At 37.1% G+C, this 13,172-nt stretch overlaps 1 protein-coding gene across 1 annotated transcript in view; it reads right to left on the bottom strand.

The window, feature by feature from the left end:
• The window catches only part of LOC128211189 (dipeptidase 1-like), a 57,962-nt gene continuing 44,790 nt past the window's right edge, over positions 1-13,172 (bottom strand). The window contains exons 7-10 of the mRNA XM_052915699.1: positions 5,887-5,983; positions 4,684-4,759; positions 2,914-3,049; positions 1-209 (exon numbers count right to left, since the gene is read on the bottom strand). Of these exons, the coding sequence (XP_052771659.1) occupies positions 117-209; positions 2,914-3,049; positions 4,684-4,759; positions 5,887-5,983 (402 nt within the window). The 3' untranslated portion in view covers positions 1-116. The remainder of the gene's footprint in view (positions 210-2,913; positions 3,050-4,683; positions 4,760-5,886; positions 5,984-13,172) is intronic.

Genomic DNA, 13,172 nt, shown 5'->3' with positions numbered 1-13,172 from the left:
TTTATCAGGTATAACAAACAGTAATTGCTCATATGGAAATTCAAAACTAAACCAGACACAATAGCAAACGTAACAAAACGTTTCTCCACTCGTGGCCATTAAAGATCGAACCAGTATTACTGTCGGGTGTGGCAGGTCTCGCTAGGGTAGGCGGTGTCAAAAGGGAGATGACTCTCCTGCGGTGGGAGGTGGGCCATCTCTGCCTTCACCTGGTTTAGAATACGCGGATAGATAATTACTTTCAGAACACTTGAGTAAAATCGCATTTATGTATTGAATTCAACATAGTGCAGTAAGAAACAAAACAGAATTGAACGCATATATATTCATAATATATTTGACGTCATTGACATTACCGCCGTTCAAACAGTGGAATATGACGACGTTAAATTAAGGACTGAAATCATTTTTTCTTGCGTTTACGATGTATGAACGCAGTAGGGCACGCGAGCAAATTCCATGAAGCGCGCTAGGGCTTAGTGGCCATTCGCTCGCTTGTAGTGCGTTCATACTCATAAAGCAAACACCCAAGAAAAATGCGATCAATACTTATATTTACACTTTGAATAATTATTCGTTATGATTTAAAATTAGTGCTATCTTCTGCAATTGAGTATTTATTCTTAAATAATTTTAACCGACAACATACGTTTGTTTAAAGGAATAACTGTTTTTTGTAACATCGTATATCATTGGTTAAATGATGTAGCGCCAATCCAATCGGAGCTCAATATTGAAATGAACAATGACGTCATAACTCCTTGCGTGTTAAACAATACGTCATGTTTAACGTATACAACGGATAAGAAGAATGTTGATATATGCATTTGAAGCGTTTTTAAAGCCTTTTAGATGAACTGTCTCATATGCATTGTGCAAAAAAAGATATAAATAATATCAACTCTGTTAATCTAAAACAATGCACTGACCATACGTCAGTGTGTGTATACCACGTGATAAATTAAGTCATGTATGCTACGTCGGAAGGCAACTTTTTGCTTAAAATAATGACTTTTATAAGATAACTTTTCCGTTACTACACCATTTTAAATAAAACAAAGGGCAGTCTACGCCGCATAAAGAGTTAACCCAACCCCAACCCTTCCCACCTTCGTTTTATTTCCAAAGTTTGATAAGGTAATTTGTTTCATCAAACACTTCGACAAACCTGGTTATAAAATAATGTTTTGACAGTGCTACGTCAGATGGCCGCATTGTAAAAAGGTTTGTCGAAGTGTTTTAAGAAACTAAACTCTCCATCAAACTCTGGTAAAAGACCGAAGGCGGAACTCCGTAAGCGGCGTAGACTGCGCTATGTTTCATTTGAAATGGTGAAGAAATCGTTAAGTTATCTTTGTTTAAAGTCTTCATTCGAAGCAAAATATTGCATTTCGACGTAACATTTGTGACGCAATTTATCACGTGGTATACACACACTAAAACATGGCTTTCCATCTAATCAACTGAGTTAAAGTCTTGTTTATATAAGGTGTATTCACTAATCACGTAAAATTATAAGTATCTTCCATGGCCGAGAGTGTAAGATAGGTTCATTCCGACCCGAGCGTAGGGTGTTTTGCGGAAACGAGGTTTACCGAGTTTCCGCAAAACACCCTGCGCGAGGGTCGGGATGAACCTATCTTATACGAGCGGCTATGGTAGATGCTTTTTCTCCCACCTCAGTTAAACAAAATTAAGTAAAAATGTATTTTTTGCTGGAACTCTTTTTTGCTTAGTGAAAATAATTGCGCATGGATATGCGATAGCACGTGGTTGTCATGGATATACGCGCAGTGATCCAGTTAATGTTAATAGTCAAATCGGTCTTTTTAAATAGTTACAAGGAGAACGAAGCATTATTTCTTGAATGGTGCCTGAAAACTGTTTCATGGTGACAATTGAAGCGAGAAGTAATTATTTAGCGTTCTAAATATTACCATAAGACAAGATTTCCTTGATGCTACTGACGACAGTCTTCAACAAGGGAGGTAATTACAATGTGGTAAAAGGAGTTTCATACGGGCATTTTATCTTCGCCCGTGGGCAAGATGAGAATATCTAGCACGGTTAAATTATTGGATCTACTTATTTGAGGTGGGAGAAATGAAATTGTCCATACACTGATGACCCGCAATGATAAATCCTTCAATGTTACAACTACAGTCGAAACTCGTTGGCTCGATATCTCATGGCTCGATATTCTCGTTGGCTCGAACCAAATTAAAAGGACCGATTTTTATTTACTCTTTGTTCATATAAATCTCGATCGGATGGCTCGATATCTTGAGGGTCGATATTTCTCCACGCTCGAAGTCGTTTTCGCGGTCCCAAACAAGAATTTCACACTTTGATTTGTTTGCATGGGTCGATGTCATTTTCGTTGGTTCAGTTAAGAATCTCACACCTTGATTTGTTTGATTGGCTTCATTTAGCACAAGGCGCTAATCGATTAAAATTGCTTGACTGATATTATAATTATTATCGAATTTGAATGGTTTAACAGTTTGAATAATCATGCCATCACTTTAAGTTCTTTCTCTAATTGTTATCCATCCCTAAATTACTATGCATTTTGATATAACTTTAAAGCTATGTTTGTGTTTACAATTGCTTGTGTTTGCATAAATGTATTTTTATAATAAATAAAAAAATAAAGTTGTATTTTCTAATAATCGAATAAGTCATATAACGAAATTTAGGGTGCGTAACTATGCCCAATAAAATACTCTTCCTTCTCTTGCGGGGATAGCGTAGCCAATAACAAACGAGGTAAATAAGACTTTATGTAACAAATGAAACAATAGCATTCTGTAAGCAATCCCGCTTGGCTCGATATTCTCGAGGCTCGAAGTACTTTGCCCGGTCCCTAGAATATCGAGCCATCGAGTTTAGACTGTAATTCGATTTCTTTACCTTTTCCGCCTGCCTAAATACCCGGATGAGGTTACGACCAGCAAGCTTTTGAAGGTCAACCTCATTCCACCCTCGCCGCACGAGCTCCGCGAAAAGCATCGGGTAGGTTGAGACGTCCTCTAGGCCAACAGGATGTCTGCAAAAAGGGTGAGTCTTGCATTAAGGGCCTTCCACATTGCACAAGTGGGTGGGGAAGGCAAAAAATTAATAAAGTTTCAAAAGTTTATTTTTAGTTTAGTTTTGAGGAACAAATATTTTCGGGAGTAAAACAGACATTCTGTGTGACATGTGTTGGGGTAGAAAGGAGTTGACCAAATTTTACGAAATAATTTTTTTTTAGATTTTGGAACAAAAAGCATTTGCATTTTTTTTCGGAAAAGTATTTCGATAATATAACAGTGATTTGGTGTCAAAATGCCACAGACTACCTAATCAACAATGTCTTGTGGGTTCTTGGGGATATGTTTTCATATAAAATAGGTATTCAATAAAATAATGCGAAATAGTGGATTAAATTCATATCCTGATTCGGTAGTACTGACTATTTTGTCACAAAAACATATTCATTTTGTGGAAAGACATATCCGGAAAAAAGCAAATCACGGATTTTTTTATTGGAAATCTGATAAATTATTCTATCAGAACCGTTTTGCTAGGACGAACACCAATGTTTTCCTCGGCTTCGTTTTGGAAAAAATGTGTGTTCGTCTAAGCGAAACGGCTTCGAAATTTTTACCCCTGTAAGAGGATACTTTTGAAGAAAAACTCGTACTGAATCTATAACATGTTCGCCTGTTGTCTGTTGTTATAGGCGATTATGTTATAGCTTCCAAAAATGAAAGGTATTGTCACGTGTATAAGGCATGTTTATATTCACTGTGTTGTTTACGCCATGTGTAAATAGCAGGCGTGTATTGTAATAAGCACGAGAGGGAGCGAGAGAGGGGGGGGGAGAGGGGGAGAGGGAGGGGGGAAGTTGAGAGAGAGAGAGAGAGAGAGAGAGAGAGAGGGAGGGAGGGAGGGAGGGACGGAGAGAGAGAGAGAGAGAGAGAGAGAGAGAGAGAGAGAGAGAGAGAGAGAGAGAGAGAGAGGTACAATATACGCGTCACAAACATATGATTAATTGTATACGTCTCTTCACTCCTGTCGTATGTCATATATGCATTAAATTAATTATTAAAGGAGTCACGCCGGTAATTAACACTGTTTGATTTGGTGACTTCTAACCACATTTTCGGTGAGCTTCAACGGTTTGGGCACATATTACGCGTGTATACAGGGGTGAGGATTGCAACCTGCCTTTCACCAGTGGGTGGCAAAATTGCAATAGGGACGATTTGTTTTAAATATTCACTGAACTCATTGAGTTAGACAGACGCATTCGGAACTCCTCGGCCATTTTTATCGAAAACAATCTCGGATGTATGGCGGTACATCTGTTGAAGTAGTTCGTAAATTTTTGAATTATGTCATTAATTTAATGTAGTGTTTTAGAGTCGTATTTATTGATCTAAGTTTAAATTGATTGCCAGTGAAGTGAATTATTGCAAACATAATTAAGTGTCCTAAGATATTATTATAGTTTAAGTTTAACTGATAAATAAAATTACTACGCGATCTACTTGTAGCGGACTTAAACGTGCCACTTTTTGAGTATGTAAACCGTCCAAATACATCCGAGGTTGTTTTCGATAAAAATGGCCGAGGAGCTCCGAATGAGGCAGACGTATACAAGTTGAACGGAGTTAAAATCATTTGGCTAAAACGTACGTGGGTACGCCGTCATAATCTGCTCCAATGCCGACGTGATCAACACCGATGAGATTTTCGATATGCTCGATATGATCTGAAAATAGTTTGATAACACAGCACAATCTAGTCCGTACATGAGCACTAACGAGAAATGAAAATTTAAAAAAAAAAGTTTTGACAGTTTTGAGTTCTGGCATCCAATGAAAATACCCCATTTACACAAAAAAAATCATGAAAATATACATAAGGTATTTCATGTCCATTAATTATCTGGCAAGTTGAAAATACTACAATGACTCATGTACAAAACATTTCTCAAATCTTACGCACACATTCATATGTGTATATCAGCAGCCTGGGGTACTTTAATGACTTATGTCAGTTTTGTCCCAAATTTAACGTCACATATGCATACGCGTTTACCAGTAACCTGAGAATACCATATTGACTTACATAAGCTATGTCTCAGTTTGTACGCCATACATTTATGTGTTTATCAGCAACTTGAGAAAAATACAATGCCTTACGTAAGCTACGTCTCAATTCGAACGCCATACATTCATGTGCTTATCAGCAACATATGAATGCCACAATGACTTACGTCAATTGTGTCTCAGTTTCCACGCCATATATTCATGTGTTTACTGGGAACTTGGGAAAACTATATAGACTAACGTAAGCTATGTCTCAATTCGAACGCCATTCGTTCTTACGTGTTTGCCAGCAACTAGTGATATATCAATGACGTCTGTACTCGTTGACTGGTTTTGTACGGCATACATTTATACGAGGTAATTTCTGTCTCTATATGTACGCCATAAAAGTATGAAGATGAATACGTGTTTGCCAGCAGCTTGAGAGATAACAATGACTTCTGTAAGCTTTGAATCATTTTACACGCCATTTATTTGTAAGTGTTAAGATGAAACTTGAGACAACTAATATATGTCTCATAGTTAACGCCACTCATTCGTCCGTGTTAACCACATGTAGCAACTTAAGAGAACTACATTGGCAAATGTAAGCTTTGTCTTCTTTTGTACGCCATATATTCGTACATGTTAACTTCTAACTTGAGAGAACTACATTGACTTGTGTAAGCTTTGTCCCATGTTGTACGCCATACATTCATACGTGTTTACTAGTTAGCAACTTGAAAAAACTTTAATGCCAAATGTAAGCCATATCTCAATTAGTTCGCAAAACATTTACGTGTTTTACCTGCAACTTGACTAAGGGTTGCAATTGTCTCGTTGCTTGGGAAGCAAGTGATATAACGATCGTAAAAGTTCACCATCACAAGGCCGCCGTTTAATTTCTGCAGAAGATACCAATATACATCTCTTTGAAACATGTTAATTGCTCTGAAATATAAACTCAAGCAAACAATGAAAACAACAGGATCGCTAGTCATTTTTATGACAGAGATTCTATTTAAAGGGACTAGACACCTGATCGTCCCAAAATCGACAAAAACAGTATTTCCTCAAAAGAAGCCTAGAACTATCAACACAATCTAATATGATGCCGAAAATACATTATTGGTCATGATTAAAAAATATTTCGTCGCTGTCTCAACTGTGTTTAAACGTTTAAAAATAGCGCATACTGGTTTCCCAATTAATAGTGTGTATATTTAGCAAGTCTCGTGATAAGTGCAGATTAAGGTCCTTTCTCAATGAAATAGTGGTAGGATTATGGTCCTATCTCAATGCAATATTTGCAGGATTAAGGTCCTATCTCAATGCAATAGTGGTAGGATTATGGTCCTTTCTCAATGCAATAGTGGTAGGATTATGGTCCTTTCTCAATGCAATAGTGGTAGGATTATGGTCCTTTCTCAATGCAATAGTGGTAGGATTATGGTCCTTTCTCAATGCAATAGTGGTAGGATTATGGTCCTTTTTCAATGCAATAGTGGTAGGATTATTGTCTTATCTCAATGCAATAGTGGTAGGATTAAGGTCCTATCTCAATGCAATAGTGGTAGGATAAAGGTCCTTTCTCAATGCAATAGTGGTAGGATTATGGTCCTATCTCAATGCAATAGTGGTAGGATTATGGTCCTATCTCAATGCAATAGTGGTAGGATTATGGTCCTATCTCAATGCAATAGTGGTAGGATTATGGTCCTATCTCAATGCAATAGTGGTAGGATTATGGTCCTATCTCAATGCAATAGTGGTAGGACTATGGTCCTATCTCAATGCAATAGTGGTAGGATTATGGTCCTTTCTCAATGCAATAGTGGTAGGATTATGGTCCTATCTCAATGCAATAGTGGTAGGATTATGGTACTTTCTCAATGCAATAGTGGTAGGATTATGGTCCTTTTTCAATGCAATAGTGGTAGGATTATGGTCCTTTTTCAATGCAATAGTGGTAGGATTATGGTCTTATCTCAATGCAATAGTGGTAGGATTATGGTCCTATCTCAATGCAATAGTGGTAGGATTATGGTCTTATCTCAATGCAATAGTGGTAGGATTATGGTCTTATCTCAATGCAATAGTGGTAGGATTATGGTCCTTTCTCAATGCAATAGTGGTAGGATTATGGTCCTTTCTCAATGCAATAGTGGTAGGATTATGGTCCTTTCTCAATGCAATAGTGGTAGGATTATGGTCCTATCTCAATGCAATAGTGGTAGGATTAAGGTCCTATCTCAATGCAATAGTGGTAGGATAAAGGTCCTATCTCAATGCAATAGTGGTAGGATAATGGTCCTATCTCAATGCAATAGTGGAAGGATTATGGTCCTTTCTCAATGCAATAGTGGTAGGATTATGGTCCTTTCTCAATGCAATAGTGGTAGGATTATGGTCCTTTCTCAATGCAATAGTGGTAGGATTATGATCCTTTCTCAATGCAATAGTGGTAGGATTATGGTCCTATCTCAATGCAATAGTGGTAGGATTATGGTCCTTTCTCAATGCAATAGTGGTAGGATAAAGGTCCTTTCTCAATGCAATAGTGGTAGGATTATGGTCCTATCTCAATGCAATAGTTGCAGGATTAAGGTCCTATCTCAATGCAATAGTTGCAGGATAAAGGTCCTATCTCAATGCAATAGTGGTAGGACTATGGTCCTATCTCAATGCAATAGTGGTAGGATTATGGTCCTTTCTCAATGCAATAGTGGTAGGATTATGGTCCTTTCTCAATGCAATAGTGGTAGGATCATGGTCCTTTCTCAATGCAATAGTGGTAGGATTATGATCCTTTCTCAATGCAATAGTGGTAGGATTATGGTCCTATCTCAATGCAATAGTGGTAGGATTATGGTCCTATCTCAATGCAATAGTGGTAGGATAAAGGTCCTTTCTCAATGCAATAGTGGTAGGATTATGGTCTTATCTCAATGCAATAGTGGTAGGATTAAGGTCCTATCTCAATGCAATAGTGGTAGGATTATGGTCCTTTCTCAATGCAATAGTGGTAGGATTATGGCCCTTTCTCAATGCAATAGTGGTAGGATTATGGTCCTTTCTCAATGCAATAGTGGTAGGATTAAGGTCCTTTCTCAATGCAATAGTGGTAGGATTAAGGTCCTATTTCAATGCAATAGTGGTAGGATTATGGCCTCTTCCTAATGCAGTAGTGGTAGGATTAAGGTTCCAACAGTGGTAGGATTAAGACTTTGTCTCAATACATTAGTGGTAGGATTAAGGCTCCAATAGTGGTAGAATTAATGCTCTTCCCGAATACAAGAATGGAAGGATTAATGCGCTTCTTCATTACAAAGTGGTAGGATTATTGCCATTCCTCAACACGAATCGGTAGGGTAAATGTTATTCTTCAATACAAAGTGGTAAGATGCATGCCCTTCTTCAATACAATACTTGAAAGGTAAATGCACTTCCTAATAACAAGAGTGGTAGGATTAACACTCTTCTTCAACACAAAGGTTGAAGTTTTAACGCTCTTCCTTTATACAATTGTAATTGGCTTAATGCTCTTCTTCAACACAAAGTCGTAGCTTAAACGCTCTTCCTCAACACAAAGTCGTAGCTTAAACGCTCTTCCTCAACACAAAGTTGTAGCTTAAACGCTCTTCCTCAACACAAAGTCGTAGCTTAAACGCTCTTCCTCAACACAAAGTCGTAGCTTAAACGCTCTTCTTCAACACAAAGTCATAGCTTAAACGCTCTTCCTCAACACAAAGTGGTAGGATTTATGCCCTTTGTAGGATGAGGGCTCTTGATGAAGCGTCTGCCTCAATGCATAGGTGGTGGGAAGAAGGCTCTTCCTCAATAACATAGTGGTAGGATGAATGCTATTCCTCAATACAAAGTGGTAGGATTTATGCCCTTTGTAGGATGAAGGCTCTTCCTCAATACAAGAGTGGTAGGATGAAGGCTCTTCCTCAATGCAATAGTGGCAGGATGAAGGCTCTTCCTCAAAACAAGAGTGGTAGGATGAAGGCTATTCCTCAATGCAATAGTGGCAGGATGAAGGCTCTTCCTCAATGCAATAGTGGCAGGATGAAGGCTCTTCCTCAATGCAATAGTGGTAGGATGAAGGCTATTCCAAATGCAATAGTGGCAGGATGAAGGCTCTTCCTCAATGCAATAGTGGCAGGATGAAGGCTATTCCTCAATGCAATAGTGGCAGGATGAAGGCTCTTCCTCAATGCAATTGTGGCAGGATGAAGGCTATTCCTCAATGCAATAGTGGCAGGATGAAGGCTATTCCGCAATGCAATAGTGGCAGGATGAAGGCTATTCCTCAATGCAATAGTGGTAGGATGAAGGCTCTTCCTCAATGCAATAGTGGTAGGATGAAGGCTCTTCCTCAATGCAATAGTGGTCGGATGAAGGCTCTTCCCCAATACAGTAGTGGTCGGATGAAGGTTCTTCCTCAATGCAATAGTGGCAGGATGAAGGCTCTTCCTCAATAAAATAGTGGTAAGATGAAACCTCTTCCTCAATAAAATAGTGGCAGGATGAAGGCTCTTTCACAATACAATAGTGGCAGGATGAATGTTCTTCCTCAATGCAATAGTGGTCGGATGAAGGCTCTTCCTCAATTTAATAATAGTAGGATGGAGGCTCCACCTCAATATAATAGTGACTGGATGAAGGCTCTGCCTCAATGCATAGGTGGTGCGATGACGGCTCTTCCTCAATTTAATAGTGGCAGGATGAAGGCTCTTCCTCAATATAATAGTGGAAGGATGAAGTCTCTTCCTAAATATAATAGTTGAAGAATGAATTCTCTAAATACAAAAGTGGTAGGATGGAGGCTCTTCCTTAATTCAATAGTGGTAGGATGAAGGCTCCTCCTCAATACAATAGTGGTAATATGAATGCTCTTCCTCAATAAAATAGTGGCAGGATGAAGGCTCTTTCTCAATACAATAGTGGCAGGATGAATGTTCTTCCTCAATGCAATAGCGGTAAGATGGAGGCTCTTCCTCAATTTAATAATAGTAGGATGGAGGCTCCACCTCAATATAATAGTGACTGGATGAAGGCTCTGCCTCAATGCATAGGTGGTGGGATGACGGCTCTTCCTCAATATAATAGTGGCAGGATGAAGGCTCTTCCTCAATATAATAGTGGAAGGATGAAGTCTCTTCCTAAATATAATAGTTGAAGAATGAATTCTCTAAATACAAAAGTGGTAGGATGGAGGCTCTTCCTTAATTCAATAGTGGTAGGATGAAGGCTCCTCCTCAATACAATAGTGGTAATATGAATGCTCTTCCTCAATAAAAAAAGTTGTAGGCTGAAGGCTTTTTTTCTAAATACGATTGTGTTGTGGTAGGATGGAGGCTCTTCCTTAATTCAATAGTGGTAGGATGGAGAATCTTCCACAATGCAATAGTGGCAGGGTGAAGGCTCTTTCTCAATACAAAAGCGGTAGAACGAAGGACCTTACAAATTCAAATTGTGGTAGGATGAAGGCTCTTCCTCAATACAGTATTGGTAGGATGAACGTTCTTCCATAATACAATATTTGTAAATTTAATGCCCTTCTTCAATACAAAGGGGTAGGATGAAGGCTCTCTTTGAATACAAAGTGGTAGGATGAAGGCTCTCTCTGAATAGAAAGTGGTAGGATGAAGGCTCTTCCAAATTCGAATTGCGGTAGGATGAATGCTTTTCCTCAAAACAATAGTAGCAGGATGAAGGCTCTTCCTCAATGCAATAGTGGCAGGATGAACGCTCTTCTTTAATGCGATAGTGCTAAGTTGAAGGTTCTGCCTCAATGCAACAGTGGCAGGATGAAGGCTCTTTCTCAGTTCAAACGTGGTAGGATGAAGGCTCTTTCTGAATACAAAGTGGTAGGATGAAGGCTCTTCCAAATGCAAATTGTGGTAGGATGAAGGCTCTTCCTCAATGCAATAGTGGCAGGATGAAGGCTCTTTCTCAATGCAATAGTGGCAGGATGAAGGCTATTCCTCAATGCAATAGTGGCAGGATGAAGGCTATTCCTCAATGCAATAGTGGCAGGATGAAGGTTCTTTCTCAATGCAATAGTGGTAGTATGAAGGCTCTTTCTCAATGCAATAGTGGTAGGATGAAGGCTTTAATTTGTAATTTGTTTGAGAAAAAAAAAATGAGGAGGGTAAAGCTTACTAACTTTACATGTTTTGGAAAATAAAGAAGTTTTATTGGAACATTTCACAGAAAAAATAAAAAATGTTTTTTATTGTTTATATATATATATATATATATATATATATATATATATATATATATATATATATATATATCGTGAAGGGGTATACGGTGCGGTCAGGCCATTATGCAGCAAATTGGAGATAGAAGTCCTTTATATATATATATATATATATATATATATATATATATATATATATATATATATATATATATATATATATATATATATAAATATATATATATATATATATATATATAAAGGACTTCTATCTCCAATTTGCTGCATAATGGCCTGACCGCGCCGTATACCCCTTCACGATACAGCGAGAACTTGATAATTATTAAATGCCAAAAGGGACATGCGATATTACACGATGGAGAATCGAGCCGCATTTGGAACTTCTCGGCCATTTTTATCGAAAACAACCTAGGATGTATATGGACGGTTTACATACTCAAAAATCGGTACGTTTAAGTCCGTTGCAAGTAGATTGCGTAGTAATTTAATTTAGTAGTTAAACTTCATGACTTAACTCTTGGGTATCTTAATAATGTTTGCAGTAGTACATTTCACTGACAATCAATATGAACTTAGATCAATAGATACAAGCTAATACATTGCATTTGATTAATGATATAATTAAATAAATACGAACTACTTTTACTGATGTACCAGCATATATTCCGCGGTTGTTTTCGATAAAAGTGGCCGAGGAACTCCGAATAAATTGAGCTGCAGTATTCACGAATATATCGAAGCGGGTGTTTTCTAATCAAAAAGAAATTCTCTAATAATCTATACAAATATGCTGTGCATGGAACGTGAATTATTAAAACCTTTGACTCGATATCTTTCTGTTGCTGCTGTGAATTGTTTCATAAGTTCATAAAAGTCGAAAAAGTTCCTCGACTGTCGGTTCGTGGGCTGTACTCTTTTGATTTGCCAATATCTCTGAGGCCATGTTATACAGCATCTTAAGTTAAAATTAACCTTTTCTTAACCTCTACAATTTCATTAACAAATTTATATTTCACTGGAAGAAATTTTAATGCTTAGTGTATTTTCTGCAATTAAAATATGGCACTGAGGTTTTTGAAATGAAAACCCCATTTTATAGAAATAGTTTTTTAAAGAATTATATAACTATTCTAAATTGTCCGCTTAAGTTAAAATATGTTATATCAAATGTTATATATTAAATATATTATATAAAAAGTTATAAGTTTTCATGATATTTTTCATATAAACAGGACGCCTTTTTTCAACTTTCAAGGCCTAACGACGCTTACCTCAGCATCAAAATAGTATCGATTAAAAGGGGTTTAATTTACGCACATTTCGTGCACATCATGGTTTTTAGAAGGGGGTGGGATATTTTGGACATGTACTTATATTTTCCGAGAACTTTATCACCCCTATTTCACTTTATTATTGAATAATGCAGCTATATTCTCCATCATATTTTAGTGACTGCGATTCCCAGTCACATCAAGAATATTATAAGATAAATGCTGAAACTTTATCTTCATGTATCCTGAAAGTCGCATTCTGAAAATGTGTTCCTATAATAAACTTATCATAAAATATTGTAATTCATCTGTTCTTGGTGTATTATTATTATTATTATTATTATTATTATTATTATTATTATTATTATTATTATTTTATTTATTTTTAATTAGTTTTATTATTTTTATTATTATTATTATTATTATTATTATTATTATTATTATTATTATTATTATTATTATTATTATCATTATTATTATTATTATTACTAGTAGTAGTTGTAGTAGTTGTAGTAGTTGTAGTGGTAGTAGTGGTAGTAGTGGTAGTAGTGGTAGTAGTGGTGGTAGTGGTGGTGGTAGTAGTAGTAG

This window comes from Mya arenaria, chromosome 1 (assembly GCF_026914265.1).
Source record: "Mya arenaria isolate MELC-2E11 chromosome 1, ASM2691426v1".
NCBI classification, from domain to species: domain Eukaryota; kingdom Metazoa; phylum Mollusca; class Bivalvia; order Myida; family Myidae; genus Mya; species Mya arenaria.
Note: the sequence above shows the minus strand (reverse complement) of the source record. Positions and strands in the feature narration are given on the sequence as shown.